This window comes from Canis lupus, chromosome 6 (genome assembly GCF_048164855.1).
Source record: "Canis lupus baileyi chromosome 6, mCanLup2.hap1, whole genome shotgun sequence".
NCBI lineage: Eukaryota > Metazoa > Chordata > Mammalia > Carnivora > Canidae > Canis > Canis lupus.
Genome location: NC_132843.1, coordinates 51,030,075 through 51,056,735, shown reverse-complemented (window position 1 = coordinate 51,056,735; position 26,661 = coordinate 51,030,075). Strand labels below are relative to the sequence as shown.

Below are 26,661 nucleotides of genomic sequence, written 5' to 3'. Positions count from 1 at the left end.
CTCTCTGTGTGTGTGTCTCTCATTAATAAATACATAAAAACCTTAAAAAATAAAAAAGGAGTTAGGGGGGAAAAAGTCCCACAAAATAATCTCAAAGAAAATAGATCAAGGAAATAATAAAGAAAGAAAAAGTGGAAATACAAAACAAAGAGTAACAATATTATACAGTTCTGCCATTATGATGAAAAAATTAAAGGAGTTCAAATAAATGTTATGAATAAAAAGGTGGCTATAACTCAAGATGGCAGAAATTAAAGAGACAATAAAAACAGCATAATAAATTTGCAAACCTTGATGGACTGACACATTTTTTTGAAAAACCTACTAAAACTCACTAAAAAGAAGAGCTAGTGTAAAAAAAAAAAAAAAAAAAAGAAGAAGAGCTAGTGTAAACAGTCCTGTAGGTATTAAAGAAGTAAAATAATATTTAAAAACTATCTCCAAAAGAAAACACAAGGTCCACATGGTTTTATAGGTAAGATCTACTAACCTTTTAAAGAAAAGATCATTCCAATCTTATACAAACTGTGAAAATATGAAATATTTTTCTACTAATTCTCTGATGCAAGTGTAACTTTTTACCAAAAACAGGATCATGAAAATACAAGAAAATTCATTCCAAATATAGATACAAAAATCCTTCACAAAATATCAGCAAATCAAATCCAACAATGTATCAAAAAGATAATACATCATATCATGATCAAGTTCATTTTTCCCCAGAAATATTAAGATTGTTCAACCCAACATGTAAGGAGTTTGAAAGTCTTCACTCCACAAACTGACAAAAAATTTAACAGACCAAAAAGTCAACAAGTCTTCCTGGATCTGTAAGAGAGGGAAAGACAGTGAAAACTGCTGTCCCTGAGACTGGAGAGACAACAGGCAAACTGGGAGTCCTAGCTTAACAGAGCAGAGACTTGGGGGTAAGAACACCTGAGCTGTGTTTGAGGAACTGCTGGAGGCTCCGTGTGGACAGCTGTGAGACTTAAAAACTTCAGGGGAACCCAGTCATAGAGGCCCTCCCCACAATATTTTCAGATTTGCCTCTAGGAGCCAGACCAGATTGCCACACAAAATGCTGAAGAAAAATCCCCTTGAGTCTCTGGCAGGGAGAAGGAAAAGGAACCATTCTGAAAACTGCCAGATCACCCTATTCTTCTTAGTAGGCCTGTTTTTAGGGGAAAGTTGTTAACTAGCTAACTAATAAGTCAGCAGGGATTATTATCATAAATAATCAAAGCCTAACTAACCTAAGGGAGGGAAAAAAGCCAACTACAGCCACTCTGGCCATTCCATCCCACTTGAAGGAAAAGAAAAAAAACCCTGAGGAACACCTGTAAAGTCCAGAGATGTAGGCTCACTAAGAGACTGAGACCTACTCTTAAGACTATAGGATGCTTCCCCTCCCCATGCCTCACCACAATATTACTAAATGTTTATTTAGAGCAGTTCCTTTTACATAATACATCATATAGAGCTAGTAAAAAAAAAACAAAAAAAACAAAAACAAGGCACACCAAAAGAGAAAAAGCAATTTAAAGAGAGCAAGTTGGAATTACCAGACCAGGAGTTTAAAGTAACTATGATTAACATAACTATGAATAGGGGAGCCTAGGTAGCTCAGATGGTTAAGCGTCTGCCTTCAGTTCAGGACATGATCCCCAGGTCCTGGGATCGAGCCCTGCATTGGGGGTCCCTGCTTCTCCCTCAACACCTCCCCACTGCTCATGCTCTTTCATGCTCACTCTCTCTCAAATACATAAATAGAATCCTAAAAAAAATATTACTATTAAGGGCGCTAATGGATAAAGTACCACATGCAACAATAGAGCAATGTAAGCAGAGTGCTGGAAATTCTAAGAAAAAAGAAAGGCCAGAGATAAACAAACAAAACAGAAATGAAGAATGCCTTTGACAGGCTTATTAATAGACTGGACATGGTTGAAAAAAATCCTTGACCTAGAAGATATATTAATAGAATGCTTGAAAATCAAAAAGCAAAGGAAACAAAGACTGAAAGAAAAAGTGCAAACAGAATATCCAAGGACTGTGAGATAACTACAATTGATGTAACATAAGCATGATGAAAATTCCAGAAAGTCAGGAAAGGAAAGAAAAGAAGGAAAGGAGAGGAAAAGAAAGGAAATATAAAAGACAAGCAATAGTTGAAACAATATGACTGAGAATTTCACCCAAATTAATGTCAGACACCAAATCATAGATTCAGGAAGCCTAGAGAACACCAAACAGGATAAATACCAAAAAAATCAAACCAAACCAAAAATCCTACAACCCAGGCATATCATTTTAAAAATAGAGAAAATCAAAGATTAAAAAAAAAAAAATCCTGAAAGAAGCCAGAGGAAAATAAACATCTTACCTAGAGAGGAACAAAGATAAGAATCACATCCAACTTCTCCTCAGAAACTATGAAGCAAGAAGAGAACGAAGTGAAATATTTAAAACACTGAGAGAAAACAAAATCACCAACCCAGAATTTTGTACCCTGTAGAATTATCCTTAAGTAAGAAATAAAGACTTTCTCAAACAAAAAGCAAAGGAATTTGTTGCCAGTAGACCTGCCTTGCAAAAATATTAAAAGAAGTTCTTTATAGAGAAAAAAAATGAAATCAGACACATGGATCTATAGAAACAAAGAAGAGTATCAAAGTAGGAATAAGTGAAGATAAAATAAAAACTTTCATTTTTCTTTGTTTATCTAACAGTTAAGTTCAAAATAATAATAGCAATAATGTATTACACTATGTATCTTACATGTATAAATGTTTATGTTAAAGTGAAATGAATGACAGCAGTGATACAAGGGACAGGAAGAAGGAATTAAGGTTTTTTATCATATGATATTCACACTATCTGTGAAGTGGTATAGTATTATTTGATAGTGGATTGGATTAGTTGTAAAAGTACACTGCAAACTCTAGAGCACCCACTAAAGTCTTAAAAAAGCAGTACAGCTGATAAGCTAAGAAAGGAGAGAAAATACAGTCATATAAAGTACTGGATTCACACCACAAAAGGCAGAAAAAAAGAAAAAGACAAGAACAAAGAACAGAGAACAATAAAGAATATGGTAAACATTAATCCAATTATATCAATTATTGCTTTGAATATCAGTGTTCTAAAAACACCAATTAAAACACAGATTATGGGGATCCTTGGGTGGCTCAGTGGTTTAGCGCCTGCCTTCAGCCCGGGGCATGATCCTGGGGTCCCGGGATCGAGTCCCACATCAGTCTCCCTGCATGGAGCCTACTTCTCCCTTTGCCTGTTTTTTTTTTTTTTTTTTTTAATTTTTATTTATTTATGATAGCCACAGAGAGAGAGAGAGAGAGGCAGAGAGACAGGCAGAGGGAGAAGCAGGCTCCATGCACTGGGAGCCCGACGTGGGATTCGATCCCGGGTCTCCAGGATTGCGCCCTGGGCCAAAGGCAGGTGCCAAACCGCTGCGCCACCCAGGGATCCCCTCCCTCTGCCTCTGTTACTGCCTCTCTCTTTCTCTCTGTGTCTTTCATGAGTAAATAAAAAATTTAAAATATATATATAAAAAAATAAAACACAGATTATCGGAGTGGATCAAAAAACATGACCCAACCATCCACTGTCTACAATAAATCCACTTCAAAATAAAAACTGACATAGCTTAAAAGTGAATGCATGGAGAAAAATATACCATGCTAACACTAAACAAAAGAAAGCAAGAATAACTCTTTCTTTCAGACACAGCAGCCTTCAAAGTAAGCAACATTTTATCAGGGATAAGAAAAGCATTACATAATGTCAAAGGAATCAGTTCTCCATAAACAATCCTTATTGCGTATGTGCCTAACCAGAAAGGGTCAAAACACATGGGGCAAAAGCGGATAGAAATGCAAGGAGAAACAGATGAATCCATTATTATAGCTAGAAACTTCAACACACTTGTCTCAGAAAGGGGCAGACATTGGAGGGAGGCAGTAAAGACAGTTGAACTCAACACCACCACAAATCAACTGGATTTAATGGACATCTACTGACTACTTCATCCAACAACAGCACAATACACATTCTTCTCAATGGAACATTCACCAAAATAGACTACATTCTGGGTCATACGACACACCCAAAAGACTGTTTGGTATTAGGGCATCTGCAAGTGTTACCTACTGTATTAGCACATTAAAGGAGAAAAAATATATGATAACCCAATAGATTTAAAAAATGTACTTGAGTCAATCAACATTCATTCATGATAAAACTGTTAGTAAACTAGGGCAGCAAAGAACCCCCTAACCTGATAGAAGGTATCTGCAAAAACCCTAAAACACAAACCTAAATAAACTCACGCAGACATTCTTTTCAAAATCAGGAGCAAGGTGTGATTCTTACTATCCTCATTAACCAATATATTGTAAGGAGTAAGAATGAAAAGTAGGAAATAAAACTCCTATTTGCAATGATATGACTGTCTACAACAAAACAAAACAAAACAAAACAAAACAAAACAAAACAAAACAAAAAACCTACTAGGAATTTACATACCAATTAATAGATAAAACAGAAAAATATCTAGGTGGATCATTATACAAGTCAACTGCATTTCTAAACATCAGCAACTATTAAGAAAGCATAAGTTTTTAAAAAATTACCTTTACAACAGCAATGGAAATGAAAGTGTCTATAAATAAGTTAAAGAAAGATATTCCTGTTTGTAGGCTATTATAACATGTTACTGAAAGACATTTTTAAAAAGACCGTAAATAAATGTAGAAATAACTTAATATTGTGAGGATAATCAATTCTCCAAATTTATTTACAGGCTTATTACACCTATAATCATATTCTGATGACTCATGTGTGGAACTTAAAAAGTTGATCATAAAACAGACCTAAGGAAACAAAGAGTAGCCAAGTCTCTTTTAAAGAAAAATAAGAGACTTAGAAGACATTAAGACTATAAGCTAGAGTAATGATAAGAGCATGGTATTGATGGAGAGGCAAACAATTGTCCAATGGAATGAAACAGAGCCCAGAAACAGACTTGTGTTTATATGGAACTCTGTAATATGACATGGGTAGCATTGCAGCTCCCTGGGGAAATTCAACATTTAATAAATGAACAAGGAAGATAGGGCTATGTGGGCACAAATATATATCACAAATAAAGATCAATTCCACATAGATTAATATCTTAAATTGTCCAAAGGAAACTTCAAAAGAAAATTTTCAATTTTTGAAATTTCAGGGTAAGGATTTCTTAAATAAAAGAAAATGATATGAATTAAAGAATGATAAAATTCAAAATTAAGAATGGTTCCTCAAAAGACAACTTAAAGATAAAATAAATCACAAACCAGAAAAAAATATTTGCACACTTATGATAGCAAATTAGTATAAAAATTATTAAAAATTCCTTAATAATAAAAACTCAATCAACATGGAAAAGTAAAACAAGTCAATTAAAACAACCCAGTAGAAAACTAATATGGCCAAAGAACAAATGAGAGATGCATAAACTCATTTTGTAAATGGAGAAATGAAAATCAAAACCACAAGATACCACTGTACACCAAATCAATTAGCAAAATCAAAAAAAGTAACAAAACCAGGTTGTAGAGAAGATGTGGATCAATGTAATTACTTAGTGACTTTATTAATTTACACCCCCATTTTGAAAAACAATTTGAGATTATCTTTTTTTTTCAATTTGAGATTATCTTGTAAAATTAAACCTTCCATTCCTAGGTATGCACCCCAGAAAAACCCAAGGAGACATATTTCAGAATGTTCAAACCAGCACTGTTAATAACAGCAAAAACTGCAAACAACCTAAATGCCCATTCACAGGAAAAGAGATAAATTATGGGACAGTCATATAATGGATTATTATACAGCAGAAAATTGAGCATCAGCTACACATAACAACATGGATGAATCTTAACATAATGTTGATGAAAAAGAAAGGGCAAGTCCTAAATCCCATATCCAGTATGATATTCTTTTTTATAAAGTTTAAAAGTGGGTAAAGCAAATTAAATGATATATTATTTTGGCAATTATGTTTGTCATAATTTCTTGTTTAAAGTAAAGCATGATAAATATGACATTCAGAAGAATGGTTTTGCCCCCGGTAAGGTGGGCAAGGGGAAAGAATGGAGGACAGTACACATGGATCTAAGTTATTGGTAGTCTTATTATTAAAAAATGAGTAAAGAAAAGGAACCAAGCATGAATTAACAATGATAGTGTGTCACAAACCAAGAATTACAAAAATAGAATTCTCCCCCTTCTTAAATTAGGTTAAGAGTCCTTAATAATGCCAGTGCCTGTCCAAAACTCTATTGCTGCAATTACTATGTTATATGTGTCCATGTATCCCACTGAACCAAGAGCTAATGAAGGCTGAGTTGTCATTATCTTATATCACTACCATCTGCCATGGTGTTTGGTTCATGTAGATTTATTGAATGGATAAAATAATAAATATGAAATTGATTCATCCAAGAATCTCAAAGGAAAAACTAAAACATCTCAAGGTATCAGCTATTTATTTGGGAGACAGCATTTAAAAAACAAAACAAAAACCTAGAATGAATCTAATATATAAGTGACCTAAGAAAATTAAATCCTAGATTCCCAAGTTTATTATTTAGATCCCTTCCTTTTCCCTGAGAGTCTTTGCATTTTATTAATACTACATATTCTAGAAAAATCTGTTTCTAAATGGTCAGCAAAATTTAAGATAATTCCAAGCTTACCATTAGAAGTTATAAAAGTCAGAAAAAGTCTATAAATACTAGAGAGGAAAACAAACCATGAGAGTCTCCTAACTCTGGGAAACAAAGGGTTGCAGAAGGAGAGGGAGGGTGGGGAGATGGGGTAACTGGGTGATGGGCATTAAGGAGGGCACATGATGAGATGAGACTGTTACATGATATGTCAGGAAATTCAATTTAAATAAAATTAAAGAAAAACAGTCTATTAGCCCTATTTAAAAAAATAAATAAATTGGCACATTCAGTTGTTAGAGAACTAGGTTAAAATATAAGAAGAAATGAAACAGCACTAAAAATATAAAACATGAATTACTTTGCCTATTGTTTCTAATATGGTAAATCTTTTTATAAAACACTATTACAGGGGTGCCTGGGGGGGCTCAGTCAGTTAAATGTCTTGACTCTTAATATCAGCTCAGGTCTTGATCGCAAGATCGTGAGTTCAAGTCCACGCCCAGTGTGGAGCCCACTTAAAACAAACAAAAAAACCTCCCACCATTACATATAGCTAGAGTGGTACAAATTAATTGATATTATTGGTGTTATTAAAATGACTTGTGGAAGAACAAAGAAATTTTAAGGCAGAAAAAAATGGCCTAATCAAGACTGAGAGACGACTGATTTATTTAACCTACCATTAAATGATTTAAGGAGTAATTTAATTAGCCAAAGGAGTTTAATATAAAAGGACTATAACTAAGGATAGAACTTAAAGGACAGGACTACAATCATAACAGGTGAATTCTGAGTCAACCTATAGGAAGAAATTCTTTGCAGGTGTGAAAGAGTCTTCTAGTCTAGGTATCTAATGAACTTGATACACTTTAGAATGTAAATTGGAAGAGCATTTTCCAAATTAATAGTTGTTTTTTTTTAGGTGTTCCACAAAATGGGTTTGTGGAATGTGGAAAATAATGGGTTAAGTAAAACTAAACAGTTTTTTGGTTCCAAGTTTTCTGAGAGGTTTTCTTATGCCAGTTTTATGAATCTCAAAAGAGGTTATACACAATGTAGTATTTCCCAAATTTTGTGACACCATGGTAGAGAACCAGAGCACTTAGGGTAACATGAAAAAAAAGTACTGCTCAGAGACTTCTGGAGGTTCCTAGTCCAGAGATCTTACTGTTCTGAGATTGCTCACAATGTTTCCTCGGACAACCACAAAGACACTGTGGGGGGAGCAACCTAGCTGGCCATTAGAATCACTAATTCAATCCCAGGCTACCCAGGGTGGGAAGTGAATAGAAAGCTCATGTGCACACTTTCATTGTGGTACATAAAACCCTAACAACTTGGGGGCATACAAAAAGACCTAGACATGAGCTGTGTGTGTGTGTAGGGGTAGGGAATGCATTTTCCCCTCAAAATGTACTAGTAGAGCTAAGGGAAAGCAAGCCTGACACTGCTATCTTTAGAAGGGTCAGCTTCCAAGGCTGGCCTTTGGCTGGTGTCTGGAAACTCGATTTGTGGGGACATTCCCTACATTGTTCTGCTTGCCTGGAACACTGCCCCCTGCTTGCCTAGATCATCTGTAACAAATAACGAGAACACCTACTTTCCTTCTAGGTCTGGAGTTCAGATAGTTTTGTTTGGGTGTGGAGGATGTCTACACAACCAGCCCCCAATAAAAATGCCAGATTTTGTATCTTAAGCAAGCTTCTCTAAACAGAAACACTACATAGGTGTTACGGCATTTTATTGCTGAAGGAAGGAGTACATTATACAGCCCATGCCGGGAAGAAGAATGTTGGAAGCTTATGCTTAGATTCTTCCAGACTCTGTCTGATGTGTCTTTTCCTTTGTCATAATTACAAGTGAATCTGAGTTCTTTGAGTCTTTCTAGGAAGTCATCAAATATGTGGGAAGGTTGTGGGACCTCTGAAACAATACAAGTTGATGTTTAAACAATGTGTGGTTTAGAATTACCAACTCCCCCACATCCCCGTGCAGCTGAAAATCTGCATAAGACTTCTGACTCCCCATTAACCTACTGATAGCCTACCATTGACCAGAGAAGACTTACTGATAGCATAAATAGTCGAGTAACACGTATTTTGTATGTTGTATGTATTACATATTGTCTACTTACAATAAAGCTGGAGAAAAAATGTTATAAAGAAAATTGTAAGGAAAAGAAAATTTATAGTACTGTAAACTTCTAGTATTGTACTTATTAAAAAAATCTGCATCTAAGTGGATCTACACAGTTCAAATCCATGTTATTCAAAGGTCAACTGTAATTCATAGTTTTTTCTTTATTTCAAGTTTAGGAACTCAAAGGAAGAAAACAATAAGCCAGATCATCTAAAGAAATACGGAGGAAAATTTAGTTAGCTAGAGTTTTAGATGAAAAGATGTTTTCTTTGCCAACTCTTATTTACATATCCATGTATGTGTTATTATGCCGGCCTTAAAGGTGTTTACATCTTCTATACGGCAACATATACACGCAGAGTAAGTGTTATAAGGCAGCATAACAGATACATGTAAGGGCACACAGAAGAAACGTGCAGTCCTACCTGAGACTAAGAAAAGTATGGGCCAGGAAAAGTTTTAAAAATAAGCAACTTAAGATGAATGTTGAGATAAGGTGGCCAACCTGATGGTGATGGTGACAGGAGGGCATTTCAGGTTGAGGGCACAAGTGAATAAAGCAACAGAGGCACTGAGTGTATTCAGAGACACTCCAAATAGGTCTGCTGTAGAGAGGTTCAGCAATTTTTGGCAGCAGCTACAACAGAGAATGCCCTACATAGCAGGCAAAAGAGCTGGAGTTTTTCTGTAGCACAGGCACTGGAGAGCCAGTGGGAGTGGCTATGATGAGGACACAGACTGCAAGCAGCAGGAGGACCATTGGGATAGGAGACCAGGTAAGAGGTGATTAGGTAATAGCAGTTGAGTGAAGAGTAGGGGTGACTACCATTTTATTTATTATTAAAAGAAATAGATCAAATATGGCACCTATGATTCAGAATCTCAGCATATTACAGTAAAATACCTTCACAGAACACTACTGGACAGCCCCTAATGAAGACTGGCTATGTGAGCAGTACAGATATTAACATGTAATAATTCTGTTTCTAATTCTATTTTCTTAATTTTATCTTAAGCAGAACTCCTACATTCCCCTGCCATCCCCATCTGCTAAAAGGGGAGGCAGACTGAATACATGCTCGGTGTCACGAAACAACTATCTTTACTGAGAAACTACCCCTGATGATCTCCATGTAGGGAAGAAATAAGTAAGGTAAAGAATGAGTCTAACTCAGCGCTGAGTGAAGAGAAGCATCACATTTTCTGCTTTGCTGCTGTTTATTAGTTCATAACTGTAAAAGCAAAAACTGTCTTTGCATACTTGAGATAAAAGGTATGAAGCAGAAAATCAAAAAGCCCTGAAACAAATTCCATTTTATGTTTTATAATCCCCTTTGTTTTAGAAACTAATGAATGGTAAAAAACAGACATGTTGTCACTGGAATTAGGGACAAGATTGATTTTGTCAGTAAACCAGGTTGGGGGTAGATGAATAATGGGATTAAAGTTTAAAGTTATATTTAAAAATGTACCCCACTGTTAGTCTTCAAATTACAGAAGTGTCTCAGAGTTACAGACCATCTTGATGTGTGACATTGTTATTAAGCTATTTAAAAGAAAAGTTTTCTTTAAAAAAAAAAAAACTGAATTTTAAACCTACACAGAATTAGACTCAAGTCTACTTTTGCTTCTCAAGGGAAAAGAGTATATTTTAATAATAACAAAAAGTTGCTAATGCTAATTGGTAGCCTAATCAAGTTTTTAGAAAAAGCAAGTAGCATTCTTCAACAAAATATTCAAAATGAGTGACCAATACTTTAAAGTACATCATTTCAGATTATAGTTACCTTATCATATGACACACTTGAAGTGAACATCAGTTACATCTGCACACAGGAAACTTCTTTTCATTCTATTCTCATGCAGTGCATGCAGCTAAATATAGTTTGTGAAAAGCAACCCGCTTTACAATGCTTAGCACTTAGAGTTCAGTAAGTTTAAAGAAGTATTAACTGTTAATAGGAAAGGTGGTTAGCTGTGGAAAAAGAGGACCTGGCAAATTCATCATAAAGAAAAAATAAAATAATGAAGGAACATACTGAATTACCTCATTATTCTATCACCTATTGTTGTTCCTCTGATATTAAATCTAGTGAAGGGAACACAATAACTAAAGTCACTCACAAAGACTTCAAAAAACCAAATATTTAAAGCATTCAGGTCACCACTTCTATCATTAATCACCTAAATCTAAGGAAACGTTTGTTTCCCTTTGTGATTTAAGGTCTTATGTGAGACTATGTCATTTGACTAAATGTATCTGAGGAAATTAAAGGAACAGAACACTCACAGAAGACAGATTAGAAGGAAGACAGTGCACTTAATCTCTTTTATCTTTAAATAGATTAGAACCTCCCTGGTTACAGTGCAGGGAACTGCTCTGACTCACATCACCATATCATCCACTGAGACACCTACGTTATGCTCCTGGGGCTGTGCTGCTCTTTCAGAAAAAAATAATTAAGCCCTTAGCTGACTCATTTGTCCTAACCATAGACTGTATAGCAAGCAAGCAAAAATAACAGGGATTTTAACTCTCTAGGAGTTCAGTTCTTTGTCTCTAGTTACTTTTTTCTCTGCAATTTTCTTCAATAAAGAATACACTTGAATCATTAGAAATACTGAGAGTGATCATAATGATGGCTAAAGAGACAGTGGTAAATTTAGAGAACACAAAGAACTTTACCAATAAAGGCCACGTTTCACAGTCCAGAGTAAGTAAGTGGAACTACAGTTCTATGCATATAAAAAATACTTTTTAAAAAAGTGGTTAACAGGTAATAACTTTAATATTTATGGGAAAAAATCTTTAGAACACCTTGATTGAGCCCATAACTAAAAACTTTAAAGACTATGTGAGAACTTCTTCAGGAAGCTCACTTAGATGCTTCTTAGCAAAAAACCTCTTGGATTTGGCAAAACAAAGAGCTACCAGCCAGGCCATCATACCATTTATTGTAAAAATTGATTTGGCACCATGGAAACAGTTTGTGTGAAAAACATATAAATAGAAAATCTGACCATGTTCCTTTCATTCCAAGGGCCACACCTATATTTCTAAATCCAGTAAATAAAAATCACTAAGGGATACCACATACTATTTTTATTTGTTTTTTTTTAATACCATGATTGGAAGTATGTGTTTATTTCTTTCTTCAATTTAGTTTCCATTTAATGTTCTATGCTCTTGCCTTAGACAAAGTTAAAGGGGACCAAATACATAGTAATTTAGAGACTGACTTCATTGTTTTAAACTCTGGATATCTACCAGTAGAGGCATTTTACCACAGACTATAACTGTTCTTCTCTAAGACTGATTTGCTATAGAATAGGAATTAGCAAACTATGGCTTTTTGGCCAAATGAGCTAGTCATCTGTTTTCTAACAGCTGGTAGGCAAAGAATAGTTTTTACATTTGTAAAACATTTTACAGTTACATTTAAATGGTTATATAAGTACCTACATAATAGCCTCCGTTTTGTCTCTAGGGCAGCAAAACTTAAATATTTACTCTGGCTTTTCAGGAAAAAGTCTGCTGACCTCTACTATAAAGAGTCCTAGTTGTATTTGTATCGAGACTAGCTATCGTTAATGAGAAGAGCATTCCATTTTAAAACATCTATGTTAGTTGTTAAGGCCTTTATCTTCTAAGACAGTTCCTTCTCATGCTTGATCTCAGCCTAAAAGTGAAAAACCAAGTCATATTTATCTAACCAAATTATAAATGCAAATCTTTATAAAGAAATCATTACTTTGCATTGCAAAGAACTGTTCTGATATTTTTATTAAATGTATATCAAAAATGGCTTAGTTATGGGCAGCCCAGGTGGCTCAGCGGTTTAGCACCGCCTTCAGCCCAGGGCGTGATCCTGGAGACCCAGGATCGAGTCCCACGTCAGGCTCCCTGCATGGAGCCTGCTTCTCCCTCTGCCTGTGTCTCTGCCTCTCTCTCTCTCTCTCTCTGTCTCTCATGAATAATAAATAAAATCTTAAAAAAAAAAAAAGGTTTAGTTATAAACTTTTCAGCTTTCATTTCAAAAATTAAACTTGGGGCAAAAAATTGAGATCTACTATTATAATTTTTATACACATTAAAGTACAGATCTAAGTATATACTCTAATCATATTTAATTTTAGGGCCATTTCTTTACTCTAACCAAACTAATCTTGACTGGGCTTCTCAAGTGGCGGCAACAAGGGAACTTTAAGACCTGTATCTTTTTAGTTGAGCACTTCATCCAAGTATGAACTATAACCTTAGATACTAAGAGCCAAATGGCATGATTTTTAAAATAGAGCTTTGAAATCTTTTATCCTTTTGGAAACAGAAATTCTCAGAAATCATATGCCTACTTACAAGCTGGTAAATGATTCTTTTCATGTTCTTAAGAAGCAAAATATCTTAAGTTTCTCTCTTAAGAATAAAAGTCAACATACCTATTCTCCAAATAGAGAAGATAAATGGGCAGTTGTCTCAAGGGTGAAGGATCCTTAGAAAGGTGCAGAAATATTAAAAATATACCTTATATAGGTAGTTCAATATTTAATCAAGATGGTGCTAAGAAAGTTAGGAACTATAAAAACCATTTAGATAAAAATCAGAAGAAAGATTTTTCACCATTTAAAAATTTTTGGCAAATAGTTAGAAAAGAATAATGCAAATTTCAAAGAAGAACTGATGTAGTGGTGAAAGTGACTATAATCCTTTAGCATCACCTTAGTATATACATCTTTGTATATATGAAATATTGTATTTCATTTATTTATTAAAACTGTTTTCCCCATTTTTATAACTAGCTTGTGGATTTGTTCTCTCTTCTTTAGTTCCCAAAGGGTAAGAACTTTATTATTCTTCTATTATTCTTCAGTAAGTTCACCCAAAGAAGGTTTCAGATCTGAATCCAACCTTGGGAGTATGAACTCAAGAGTACGTGTATGGAGTGGGGTCAGCTCTAGGCAACTGTCCCTGATTTCCCTGCCTCTAAAAGATTCTGCTGCTCTAGTTTAGCATCTGGGTCTCTTGAAACAATGAGGCTATCAGGTGCCAACTCTGTGGGAGATCCAACCCCTGGGGGAATCCCTAAACCATAAATCATCTAAGTATTATGAAAATGGTAAGTAAATGATAAAGCTCAATAGAAAGATATTATAGTTTCTAAGGATAATACATCACAAGAAGTTTTAGGTTCTCTAGGACCCACTTTCCCTACCAAATCTTCCCTTCCCACTGATGTTATACTACTGTGTTTAAAAAAATAAACAAGCAAAAAACCTTTTTTGGTCTAGAATATACAAAAACTCTGCTTAGCACCTCAGTTTCCTCAGTTATAAGGTAGGCTTGATATAAAAGTGTTTATCAGTTAGTTTGGATAGAAGATGCTAAATAATTATGATTTTTGCAAGTATCTAATACCTATTAAATATATTAATTTCTTATTTAAACAAATAAACTTGGTTAAGTGATATGGTCCATTTTACTAGAAAGTATAAACTTAAACTTTATTTTCAATTATGACCTTAACATCATTTTTAGATACAAAGTACAGAAAAAATCAAGGACATATGCTCACTTATATAAATAAAAGGCCCTAAGTGTACAACCTTAAAATAATTATAGACTCTATCTCTCTACCTTGGGTTTTAGAAACCATCAATTTGATTTTCAAATTGTGCTCTGCTTGCCAACCTTATCTGTATACATCAACTGGTGATATCCCTCTGGGTATGGAAAGAAATGGAACTAAGTTTTACTTGTCTAAAATAGAGACTAAGAATGCTAAAGACTAAAGAGAAGATGTTTGTTTAAATCTTTAAGTACAAACACTGGGAGAGATCACTTCCTTTACATGTAAAACAATGCCACTGCGAAATAAACATTCTGACTAAATATAACTAAAGGAACTATCCTTTCCTGGGTTTTGATGAACTGCAAGCAGTACTGTTTGGGATTTTTGCTCGTCCTCTGTCAGTCTTTACCCCTAAAGCCATACTTATTGTAATTGCTTTTTAAGTCTGAGTAGCCACACAGACATCCAGGTTGTTTAACACAGCTATCATTTATTTAGTGCTTTCAAAGTGGATAGGTCCTACTTACTGATTGATGGATTTCTAAAAATTCTTGTAACAATTCTAGATAGTTATAACCTTATTTCATAGATAAGGAAACCAAACCTTACAAAAACATGAATTTAAATGAGGAAATACAGCTAAGTAGTAAAAGCAAGATTCAAATCCATGTCATAAAGTTTTTGATCATTAATTTACCATTAAAGAATGGCAATGCCGTATAATATTTTTATTATATTTTCCACTTGACAGAAATGTCAGAATATTTTAAAAGCAGTAGTATATTGAGCAAGGAAGTATGTGAAATGGTTCTTCAGATCTGTGTGAACTAGGAACTTAAAGATAAAATTTTATTCTCTGGAAAAGGGCAGAACTTATAATGAGATATGATAGCCATATCTGCAGAAGCAGTTTTTGAAAAGTATGGAACATTATGTGCCTTAAAAGATTTATTTTATCTACTAAAAAATAAGATGTATCCGTATGATCACACAAAATAAAATATGAAAGAAGTATACATGAGCAATTCTTTATCATAGTTATATTTGTTACTTGGTGTAATTTTTCGTTTTCTAAACTAAGTTATTTAGTAGAAAACACAGAAAAACATAAGGTTCTCAAAAAGAGAACTATCACACTACCTTAACCCAGGGTCAATAAAAAGCAGAAAAACTATTAAACAAAACAGAACTGATAAAGGCCAGGCTGTCTACAGGGACCTGACAGCTAAATATAACCCTGACTTCGTACACAACCTGTTGGTCATTCTCCACATTCCTTTCTCCTGATGTGTAAATTGAGGAGCAAGTCTCAGTGCTAGAGATACAAAGCAGTAAGACTTTTTATTCCCTTCTTAACACACAGTTTGCTCAAAGAATGTAATACATAAAATCATTTACAGTTTAAAAAATTCTGTGAGTTTATACAACTGAGATACCCTTAGAGAAAGCAACTGTAAAAAATGGAGAGATTCCTTTATGTGACATCAAAGTCCTGTGAATTGTATATTTTATAATTCATTTTAATTAAAAATTTACCAACCTATCACCAGGTCCGGCTCGATACCTTGCACCTGGGATCAGGACTGGGTCATCATCACTGTCATCTGTATCCTGGAGAGCAGAGTCCCTGGCTAATGTTTCCTCATGAGCCAAAGGCCCGATGGCTTCTGTTTGTGACTGAGGCTCAGGATTGGTGGTATTTTGACTGGTAGCACCTTCAGTGCTGGGTTGATCTGAAGTTCCTGGTTCCTTGCCTTGTTCAGACGAAGTGGATTCTTCTGGAACCTCACAAGAGCTATCAAGATTGAAGTCATTTCTTTCTCCTGAGCTGGAATCCAACGGCTCAGATGTTAATTTATCTGATTGTGCTATCAGGAAAAAAAGTAGAAACAGTTGGTCATGTCTGCAACACTGTTTAATGTAACTTGAAGCTCTCTAACACATCTACTTGAAAATGGCCTCCAACTCAGAAGAGAGTAATGTAAATTACAGCTTATTTTCCCACATGAAGCAACTGTCTAAAGAGAACAAGACAACTCACCTATATCTATACGTTTCTCAATTGTGTTTTCTGCAGATGTACCTTCCTGATATGTTGTCACATCCTCTGATGATTCTTCAAGAGCTTCTGGGAAATAAACCAAATTATCATTAAATCCAATTTTTTTAAATAAAAATAAACACTAATAGAATACTGTAGCTTTCCTCTGTATAAACAGTTCCTAATCCTTTTTGGATCACAGAATCTTCTGATACTCAGATCTAACCTCCCCTCAGTTTAATGCAAATATACATGTACATACCAAATTGTACAAACACTGTCAAGGATGGATGAGCAATTCTACCCACTGCCTCCTCCCAAAGTCCATGCATAGACCTTCATGAACTCTTCGTGAAGAATTTCTGCTTTAGCTTATCCCTCACAACTGACATTACTCAGTCTTGCCTTTTTTCTAAACTTCACAAAATCTAAAAACTGAGTATTTTTTCTATCCCTTTATTGTGTATTTGGTATAATTTCAACTACCATGAACAAATAATAGTTAATCCTACTATAAATTCTGTTTTGGCCACTGAAAATACTTATTTCTGGGATTTAACCCCAAGACCCATTAGGGACCAGTCTTTTTTGCTCCTAACTGCACATCTGCTTACCAGATACATATTTAATTCTTGTAAACTATGTTATATTAAAATATCTATTCATTTAATCAAAAGCAGAATTCATTTATTCCTTCATTTACCAAGTATCTGTTGAAAATCTATTGTGTTCCAGGCTCTGGACTAGACACTAAATTTCACATAATGGTCATGGAAAATATTCTAGGAAAGGGTTCTGAAAAAGTCCCTAAATGGCATCTCCTATATGAAATAAGATTCACTGAGAACCCATTCAAATTTTATTCCTTTTTTTCCCCTTTACAAGCTACCTACCAATGCAGATACTTTGGATTTCACTGCTAGGTATAAAAACAGTAAGGTCTTTCAAACTAACATTTACATCTCACATATTTTCAGTACAATGACCACTGTCCTGGCTACTGTGTCCAGACAGGGACACTGTGCTTCACTCTGACTTCCCATCTGAAATGCGTAAGGCTCCTGCCATTTGCATTTGCTATCTGTTCATCAATAGTAATGTATGCACTATTAAGGCAGAGATAATTTACTACAAACAAGAAACAGAACGACTACACCGAAGGAACAGAAAGTAGGTAGACATCCAACACTGGGGTTTCGTAATGACAAAAGCAAAACAATGCCATACTGGTGTCACTGTCTCCCGGTGGTTGCACAGAGCTCTGTGGGGCCAAGGGTCCCTCCTGACCCTCAGATTTGCAGTGGCTCCCATTTCCTCTAGAACTTGAGGCAGTACTGCTCCTATCATCAAAACAAAATAAGTGGTTCCACCAAGAAGTTAATAAATATGAACTTTTAGGATAATTTTTATATTTTACAACTAGAGATACAGAATAAAAAATTCATAACAAAAAATGTAGGATTATTTTAATAGTACTTGTAAAACACTACTTTCAAAATCAAAGTGATTATTCTATCCTCTTTAACTTTAAAAAAGAGGTTTAAAAATATAAAAGGACCACTTGTGTTCACGGTGTTGATGCTTCTATAATCAAGTATATATTTCTATACATTTCTATTAAAATTTAATATAATTATATAGACAGATGCTTCACCACATCCAAATTCTTCCTGGTTTCACAGACTTTGATCATATATCCTTTCAGATTTTATTGTTCTAGGCTACTTTTAAATTAATACTTGAAAAGAAATCTGGATAGTTCTTTGGTCTTGGAACTGTCCCTGTGTGGATCATTTCCACTTCTGGGTGGTTATTCAAATACGGCAAGTAATTGAATACCATGGTTTTGTAGAAGGCTAGGGTAATGCTTCTTGTTTAGTTTTAATACTTACCTGATAATGACTATAATTCTGTCAGCATTTTTGGCTAGAGCAGAATACTAGATGGATTTAAATAAGTAATTTTCAATGAATATTCTGTGATAAATCATGGCCTATGTGTAAGGTGGGGACTGAATGGAAAAGACAATAAGAGGAAAATGTACAATGATCTAAGGTTAAAATTAAGTTCATAGAAATGCAATAAATTCTTAGATTTAAAATAAAAGTGAACAAGAAAAAACAGCTTAGGAGTTACAGTAACTTAAAAACTGTAAATTACAGACCTACAGCAGTGACTCGACAAACAATGCAAATTATCATGGACTTTTTGCCAAGATTTTATAAAAACCCTTTTAGGCTAACTGCAGAAATCAATTTGATCTTTATTAAAGGGCACCCATGTATAATATGATATATTTTGTAAAAGAATACATTATCTACATGGGTATGTATGCAGAGAAAAATGTCAGAAAGGATATGCACCAATGTTAAGTGTCATCTCAGTAGGATTATTTCAAGTGAGTTTTTCCATACGTTTCTCTAGATTCTGATTTTTTTGCAACAAACATGTTATTTCTTTTTAGTCAGAAAGAAATATATAGCAATTTTGGTAAAGAGAAGCTGATATGATATATAAATCTTTTCTTCCATTCAGAAAGCTATGATACACAAATAAATAAAATGCTTTGTGTTTAATAGTTATGATAATTGAAATATTATGGTACTGATGTAGGAAAACAGAGCCATTAGTGGAAAAGACAAATGTAACCAAGTAAATATAAGTAGCATGTTAATACAGTATTTTAAGTCACAGAAAAAAGAATAAATTATTGAGTAAATGGTACCGGAACAAAGGAAGAGTCATGTGGAAAAATTAAGCTACAGCTCTACATCATTCTTTATGGCAGAATAAATTGTAGAAGGATTAAACATGTATTTTTTATTTTAAAAATCACAGAAACATAAGAGGAAAATAAGAAGAAACTTTCCCCCTAATCCTGGGAAGGACAGGCTTTTCTAAGCATGAGCTTACAAGCTGAAACCATAAAGAAAAACTACCATAAGTAAACTGAAAGACAAACAACAAACTGGGAAAAATATTTGCAACAAATGAAAGACAAATGGTATCATCATCACTTAATCCTATAATAAATAAATAGTTCTTATAAATCAATAATAAAAAGATAAACATTACAGTAGAAAAATGGGCAAAGGATATGAAAGGCAATTTACAAATGAAGATAACTATAAGGGTGGCACCTGCACCTATCACCTGCCCATCAGTGTGCTAAGTGCTAAGTACCTTTACTGGGTGATCTCATTAAACCTTCCTAACAAACCTCTGAAACAGGTTCTCTTAAATATGCCCATTTTCAGATGAAAACACTGAGATTCAGAGAGGTTCAACAGCTTGTCAAGTTTAACATCTACGTTTTTAATGTGCTCTATTGCCTGATCTGTCAGCAAAGAAACTAAAATAAAAGCGAGATACCATACTGGCAGAGATGAAAAGATTGCTACCTTTTTGAATTTTCCTTTTACCATTGTTTTCTTTTTTTCTTTCATAATCAAAAAAAAAGCTAAGTACTTTTTGATAAAGAAAAAAGAAACTAATGACAGAATAATTCACGGTCAGTTTTTAGAGAAGGAAACGTAATATTCAAAAGAAGAGTGGGATCTTTGCTAAAAAATGTTCTGATGAGATTCTTTATAAAAAAAAAAGCAGCCTTTTCTGTACAGGAACATGAGAGTAGAATAGGAGAGATAGATATAAAGAGTGAAATCTTCTATGATCTTAAATTACGTATTAAGATAAAGAGCCATAGAGATCACGAATGATTATAAGAAGTTAAGTTCAAACACTAAGGCTCATTAAGAAAAGAGAAATTCTACTGACTGTTCAGCCTTCTAATATAATATCAAGAATCCAATTTCTTTTTACTATTTCCACTTTTCTCACCACCCCTCACCTCTCTCTTTATTGTCATAGTCTTTCAACTGGTTGCCTGGCTTCTATCTATGGCCTATTCTCTACACAGCAATCAGAGACATCCTACGTTCTTTTAAATACGCTCCTTACTTACTGGCTGACCTTTGCCATTACTTTCTCCTTTGGTCACTCCACTCTAGCTACAGTGGTTTTCTTAAAGTTCCTTGAACATACTCGGTCTGTTCCTGCATCAAAGCCTTTGAACTGGCTTTTTCTCTGCCTACAATGCTCTTCCTCCAAATTTATGCATGGCTCCCTCCTTCTTACCCTTCAAGTTTTTGTCCAAATGCCATCTTCTCAATGATGCCTACCCTTGCCCTAGGTCTCCTAATCACCCCTTACTTGCTTTATTTTCTTCCATAGCACTTAGTACCTCCTACTGTACTATATAATTCACTTATTTACTATTTATTGTCTATCTTCCTTCCCCTAGAACATAAGTTCCAATAGAACAGGGGTTTTTTTGACAATTTTTTTTTCACTGATGTATTCCCAGTGTCTAGAATAATATCTGGAACATAGAAGGATTTCAATAATATTTGAAAATACTACTTAACCAAAGATTTTAATGTAAAATACAGACACATATAAACACAGATGGAAACCAGTGAACTGGAATAAATAATATCACGTATCAACACATAATTATATATTAACAAATAATATATAACTACATATTATTCATATATTATACTAGCATATAATATATAATAATATACAATTGAATATGTTAATATATTAATTATACCAGATAATTAATATATTGGTTATAAGATGATTAATATAATTATATGTTAGAAACTGATACTTTCATTTAATGGAATGCTCATTATTTTATTCTTTAGTTGCTACAGCATCAAGAATAACTAACATTGGCTCCTTCAGAAACACTGAGAAGGAAGATGCTGGGGTTGTGAAATTATATTAATATAAGTATATTAATCATATATTTTTTTTTCAAATAGACCACTGCTTTATTTCAATTTCCAACACCAAGAACAAAACTGGTTAGTTCAAAATAAACAAACAGCATAAATGTTTTACCACCCCTGGCCAATACTTAGTATGTTGTCCCAAACCAGTGGTTTATTTTTGCCATCTCCAGGTAAGGGACCAGGCTCACGATGAAGTATTCTTCTGTCTCTTTGATCCACACCAGCTCCACATACACTTTGCCTTCTGAGTCCACATATTAATCATATACTTATATCAATATATAATCAATTATTTATGTATTAAGAAAGATTATATTATCTGTGTATTAAATCATATTAATATAGTAATAAATTTAAATCCAAAATTTTGGATGCTGTCTCAAGCAAAAAGCCATGAGACAATGTGAAAGAATATAAGAAGCTCACATAATTTGTTTTTTTTAAACATAAGATTTAGCTAGATTAATGAGCCATAAGTATAATAAAAAATGTCATTAAAGACAATCTAGACAAAATATAAAGTACAATCTTACTAGTAATCAATTAAATAAAAATGACAATTATTTTAAGATCAAATATACCAAGTACACAAATTAAAAATAAATGAATATATTAATATTGAACACAGGCCTGGGGACAGCAACATGTGTGTACTTTCCTATGCTGCTGGGAGAAATGTGGTGACAGAAAAGCCCTCTGAAAGTAATTTGGCAATATCTTTTGACCTACATAGAATTTACTTTTAAAAATACATCTCAAATCGATAATCTTAAAGGTAGGAAAAAGCTTGTAAACAAAGATTTTCATTATTTTAAAAAGAGGTAAAGAAATTTACTGTCCAGTGAAAGGGAAATGGTTAAGTAAACTATGGTAAATCTAACTGATGGTATATTACACAGCTAGTAAATTCATATTTATGAACATTAAGTAGAAATGTGGGAATATTTATTATGGAGTTAGGCCAAATAAATGCAAGAAAGAACAGAATATGTTCTGTATAATTAAAATTACATTTTAAAACCCAAAATCATATATACATGTATATGTATATGTGTATATATACACACACACATATATACCCACATACCTATTAATAGGACCATGACTGCAAAAAGCTTCAAAATGTTAGGTTTATTTTTTGGCACTCACAGTCCAGTGGTGATTTAAAAAAAAATTTTTTTTTTTTTTGTCTTTTGTATTTTCTATCAGAAGAAATACTCCAGGACCAACAACCTCAGAGTCTCCTGGGAAGTCTTTGGAAATACAAATTCTCTGATCCCACCTCAAATTTAACAAAGAGTGGGGCCCAGTATAATCTGTTTTAACAACTTTTTCAAGCCATTCTGAAGCACACTCAATTTGAGAACCAATGCATTACAGCAACAAAACATAAAGATGAAGTGTTAAAAATAATATCTAATACAATCCTACAAAATGGCTAAGAACAGCTTTACAAAAATATTATGAACTTACCATTCATCTGTAAAGTTCAGTTTTATTGTGCTTGTAGTTGTTCCTTCTGTGCTGTAGTGCAAACTTAAAACTGGTTCACCTGTCCCTGGTTTGGGGCTCAGCTTTTCATTATTGTTATCTGAAAATTGTGTTTAAAACATTTGAAAAAGTCTCTGAAACCAATAAAAAGATGACATTTCCTAAAATTTATAAAACTTAAATTAGGTTGTCCTTGTCATAATTCTTTCTCACAGCTGTTATGGTTCTCACTTAAAGTTCAAAAGCCAAGTGTTACAGAAACACTCTATTCCAAAGTGGCATTGCATCAAATTCTAGCTTTGTGTACATGACTCCCTTTGATTCAGATGGAAATTACACACATTTGAGAACCATACTAAGTCATTAGGAAATCAAAGAATATTAACAAGCAATGAGATATGTTGGAAACTGATACTTTCATTTAATGGAATGCTCATTATTTTATTCTTTAGTTGCTACAGCATCAAGAATAACTAACATTGGCTCCTTCAGAAACACTGAGAAGGAAGATGCTGGGGCTCCGAAAGAAGTTGTTCAGTAAAAATTTTGCAGCAACTGAAGTCTATGAAATTCTTTCTGTTCTTTCAAATTCATAGATCTATAATCTAGGAAGGGAGTATAGCCTGCACTCTATTGGGAGGGGAGGAAAAGAAAACAATGTGCTTTTGATACTTTTAAAACTCTCTTTGCTACAAGACCATATATTTTGGTATGTTTCCTCTTCTCTTTTGCAAGGAATTTTGCAAGGAATTCGTTTTCTCAATTATGGAAATGGTAATTTCACCATAAGACTCGACAGGGAATGTCCATGATATATATCTATCTCAACATATTAAATCTTTGTAAAATGGCAAATAATATCAAGAACTTCTACAGAAATTAATAAAGACCAGTACAAAGCCATCCTTCCCCATGTCCCTCCCTTCCTCCGGAAAGAGTACATGGATATTCAAAGACAAAATAAAATAGAGCTTAAAATTTCTTTCTTTTTATGATGATTAATAGCTTGGAGAAACATTAACATATATAAAAAATACAAACTGCTATATAATCAAACATGTAACATTTCTGCCAGTTGCTTGCAGAAAGAATACTCTTCTGTGATACAACCGTTTTCTTGATACCAGTTCAAAAACTGATATAACAGTACTAAAAATAAGCCTTCTGCCTTGGAAAATAACAACAAAGGCAGTAGCAACTTCATAAAACCAAAGTCGCAAAAAAAAAAAAAAATAAAATAAAACCAAAGTCGCTCAGGCTTTTCAGTTATTAAGTTCACTTTATATTGCAATGGAGGCCTTGTGTCTTTTTGCATTCCTCTTGAAGATGCTGGTGGATTTATTAAGAGAGAATCTGAGAGGAACCTCTGCTCTAACTTTTATCCTGTGAGAGGGCAATTAACAAGACTTCAAATATAGAACTACAGTGGAAAGGGGAAAGGATTCTGTCCAAGAGATGAGAAATCAAGTTGGTAACATAACTCAGGACTATCAGTTCTTAGGTCTTCAATTAGAACTTACGAGAAATTCTCTCCGATATTAATATTTGAAAATAAGAGTGTCAGTGAATTATAAAGCTGGCCTCCCAAATGGTAAAAACAGTTTCTGTACTACTTTTGCTAGGACTATGTCGTTGATATAAACAGCTGCTGGAAATAAATTAACAATCCATTACACAACTTTCAAAGATTCAGGTTTACATTCAGTGTTTTATAGGAGGTATTTTATCAAACGGCATTCTGATAAAACTGAATTAACAGACATTTAGCTTACATAAAATTATCAATGGGACTTTTAAAACATTTGTCCTACCCTTGACCTTCCTTAAAAAATTTGCTGTTGGTCACACGTCCACACCTAGTTTCCCCTTATTCTTAATTACGTTGCTGAAATCTTTGTCCTACTGCTGCCCAAGTTACGGTCATTTTAGGCACCCAGAACTGACGAGGACAGACAGTGGAGACTGAGAATGAAGCAGGAAACCAAGAGGCAGAGCTGGGGCTCATTCTTTAATTATCTCTCACAACACTTTATAAGTGCTTTGCTATTTATTTTTCTTCTATGGTAAAGAAGGAATAGAAAACAAAAGCAGCTGTGAGAGAATTACAGGACTGAATCTCTTACATCCACCTCAGTTACAGATGCTTGTTTTAAGAAGCCATTTAAATGCTGTATCAAAATTTTCTCTTTTGAGTAAAATTAAAGAGACAGAGATCTGAATGCTATTACTATGGGAATATAGTAAACAAAGAGCTGTTTGAAGGTCAAAATGGTGTAAAAATATCTTATTTAAATGTATACAACACCCCCCTCATGGAAAGCATGAAGCTTCCTGAGATGATTGATGCTAATGAAAACCTTCTTTCTTATGGTATCTACTACAAAGTTATTCTTTAACCTCTCAGGAATATAATCTACATACTGCGAATCATGCAAAACATAGTGATATTCATTTAATTTATGAAATGACTATAGTTGACAAAATTTGTACATTTAGGTTATAAATAAACTCACCAGCCATGGGTGAAATTGGCCCATCACTGTATAAACAGAATGCACTCTTCTGTTAGCTACACAAACTTCAGACTCCCGAGTCTAGTTCATTCCTTGAAGACTGTGCATAAATAATGAGTGCCTCTGGCAGAAACACCACACAATGCAGAACTGACGCATTAATTAGAGTATCTATCTAAGGTTTAGGATTTATCTCTTGGTTTGTTCCAGTCTACCTTTCCTAACTTCAGACTCTTCCTCTTGATCATATGTACCCTGTCATGTTGAGTTTTCTCAGAATTTAAGATTCCTGGCTTACTAATGAATTAATTCACTTTTTTTTCCTGATAAAATACATATTTTAAGGTAGAAATACCTAAGAAAAATCTACTTTAAAAAAAACTAAAAAATTAAATGCTTCATTTTTACTGTACTTGAAAAAATATTTATAACCATTTAAATTTTCCTTAACTTGCTCTATTTGTTAGCAGTTGGACACAATCTAAATACTGTGTTATTCAAAGCCTTATTTACACAATGCACAGAAATATATAACGAAAATATTTCTTGCTCAACAGAAGTTTTAATTTAACAGCCAATGGGGTTAGAACTAAACAAATGATTTTATATAAAAAAGCACCATCATAATAATAACTAAAATTTATTAGGCACTGGGATGCCTGGGTGGCTCAGCAGTTAAGGGTCTGCCTTAGGCTCAGGGCGTGATCCTGGATTCCAGAGACTGAGTCTCACATCAGGCTCCCTGCATGAAGCCTACTTCTCCCTCTGCCTATGTCTCTGCCTTTCTCTCTCTGTGTCTTTCATGAATAAATTTTTAAAAATCTTTAAAAATAAATCATTATGCATTACTATGTCCTAGGAAATCCAAGTACTCTTGTTTAAACCTTTGCAGCATGTATACCCATGTGCACTTTACAGATGATGAAAGTGGTGATTTTGAGCTAGATTTTTTATTCTAGTCATCTAGGCTTCCTTCTATGTGAAGTTCCTACTTGCTATGCTGTCTTGGAAATGAATAAAAAGTAGAAAATAAAACTGCTTAAATAAATATTTCAGTTAAGAAATATCAATTGTTGGTAGTGCTATTTGTCTAATTCATAGCAGCAATATTAATGTAACTGATAAATGTTTTGATAGCCCAAATTGTCACTTTGGCCCCAGACTACTGGAAAACTACACTGTATCTTCTTGCAGGGTACTTAGTGAACTATTTCTCCTTCCTCTAAAAACATTATAGGAGAATAAAATTAATTAAATTATGGTGCTCTTAGCACAAAGGCAGGGTAGTGGGGAATATCCCTTTAAGTTGTTGAACACTGCTGAAGTTTAATGATGGCCATTTTATATTGCTTAGTAAGAATAATTATTAAAACA

General features: G+C 33.9%; 1 protein-coding gene across 16 annotated transcripts in view; it reads right to left on the bottom strand.

Moving 5' to 3' along the window:
- DCAF6 (DDB1 and CUL4 associated factor 6) overlaps positions 1 to 26,661 on the bottom strand; it is a 131,264-nt gene that overhangs the window by 16,484 nt on the left and 88,119 nt on the right. For 6 of the 16 annotated variants that reach the window (XM_072830470.1, XM_072830467.1, XM_072830474.1 and 3 more), the window contains 5 exons: positions 22,757 to 22,874; positions 17,706 to 17,818; positions 16,479 to 16,565; positions 15,978 to 16,305; positions 10,918 to 10,959 (listed from right to left, as the gene is read on the bottom strand). In XM_072830470.1, coding sequence (XP_072686571.1) covers positions 10,918 to 10,959; positions 15,978 to 16,305; positions 16,479 to 16,565; positions 17,706 to 17,818; positions 22,757 to 22,874 — 688 coding nt within the window. The remainder of the gene's footprint in view (positions 1 to 10,917; positions 10,960 to 15,977; positions 16,306 to 16,478; positions 16,566 to 17,705; positions 17,819 to 22,756; positions 22,875 to 26,661) is intronic. The other 10 variants (XM_072830473.1, XM_072830471.1, XM_072830477.1 and 7 more) reach the window with 3 other exon arrangements.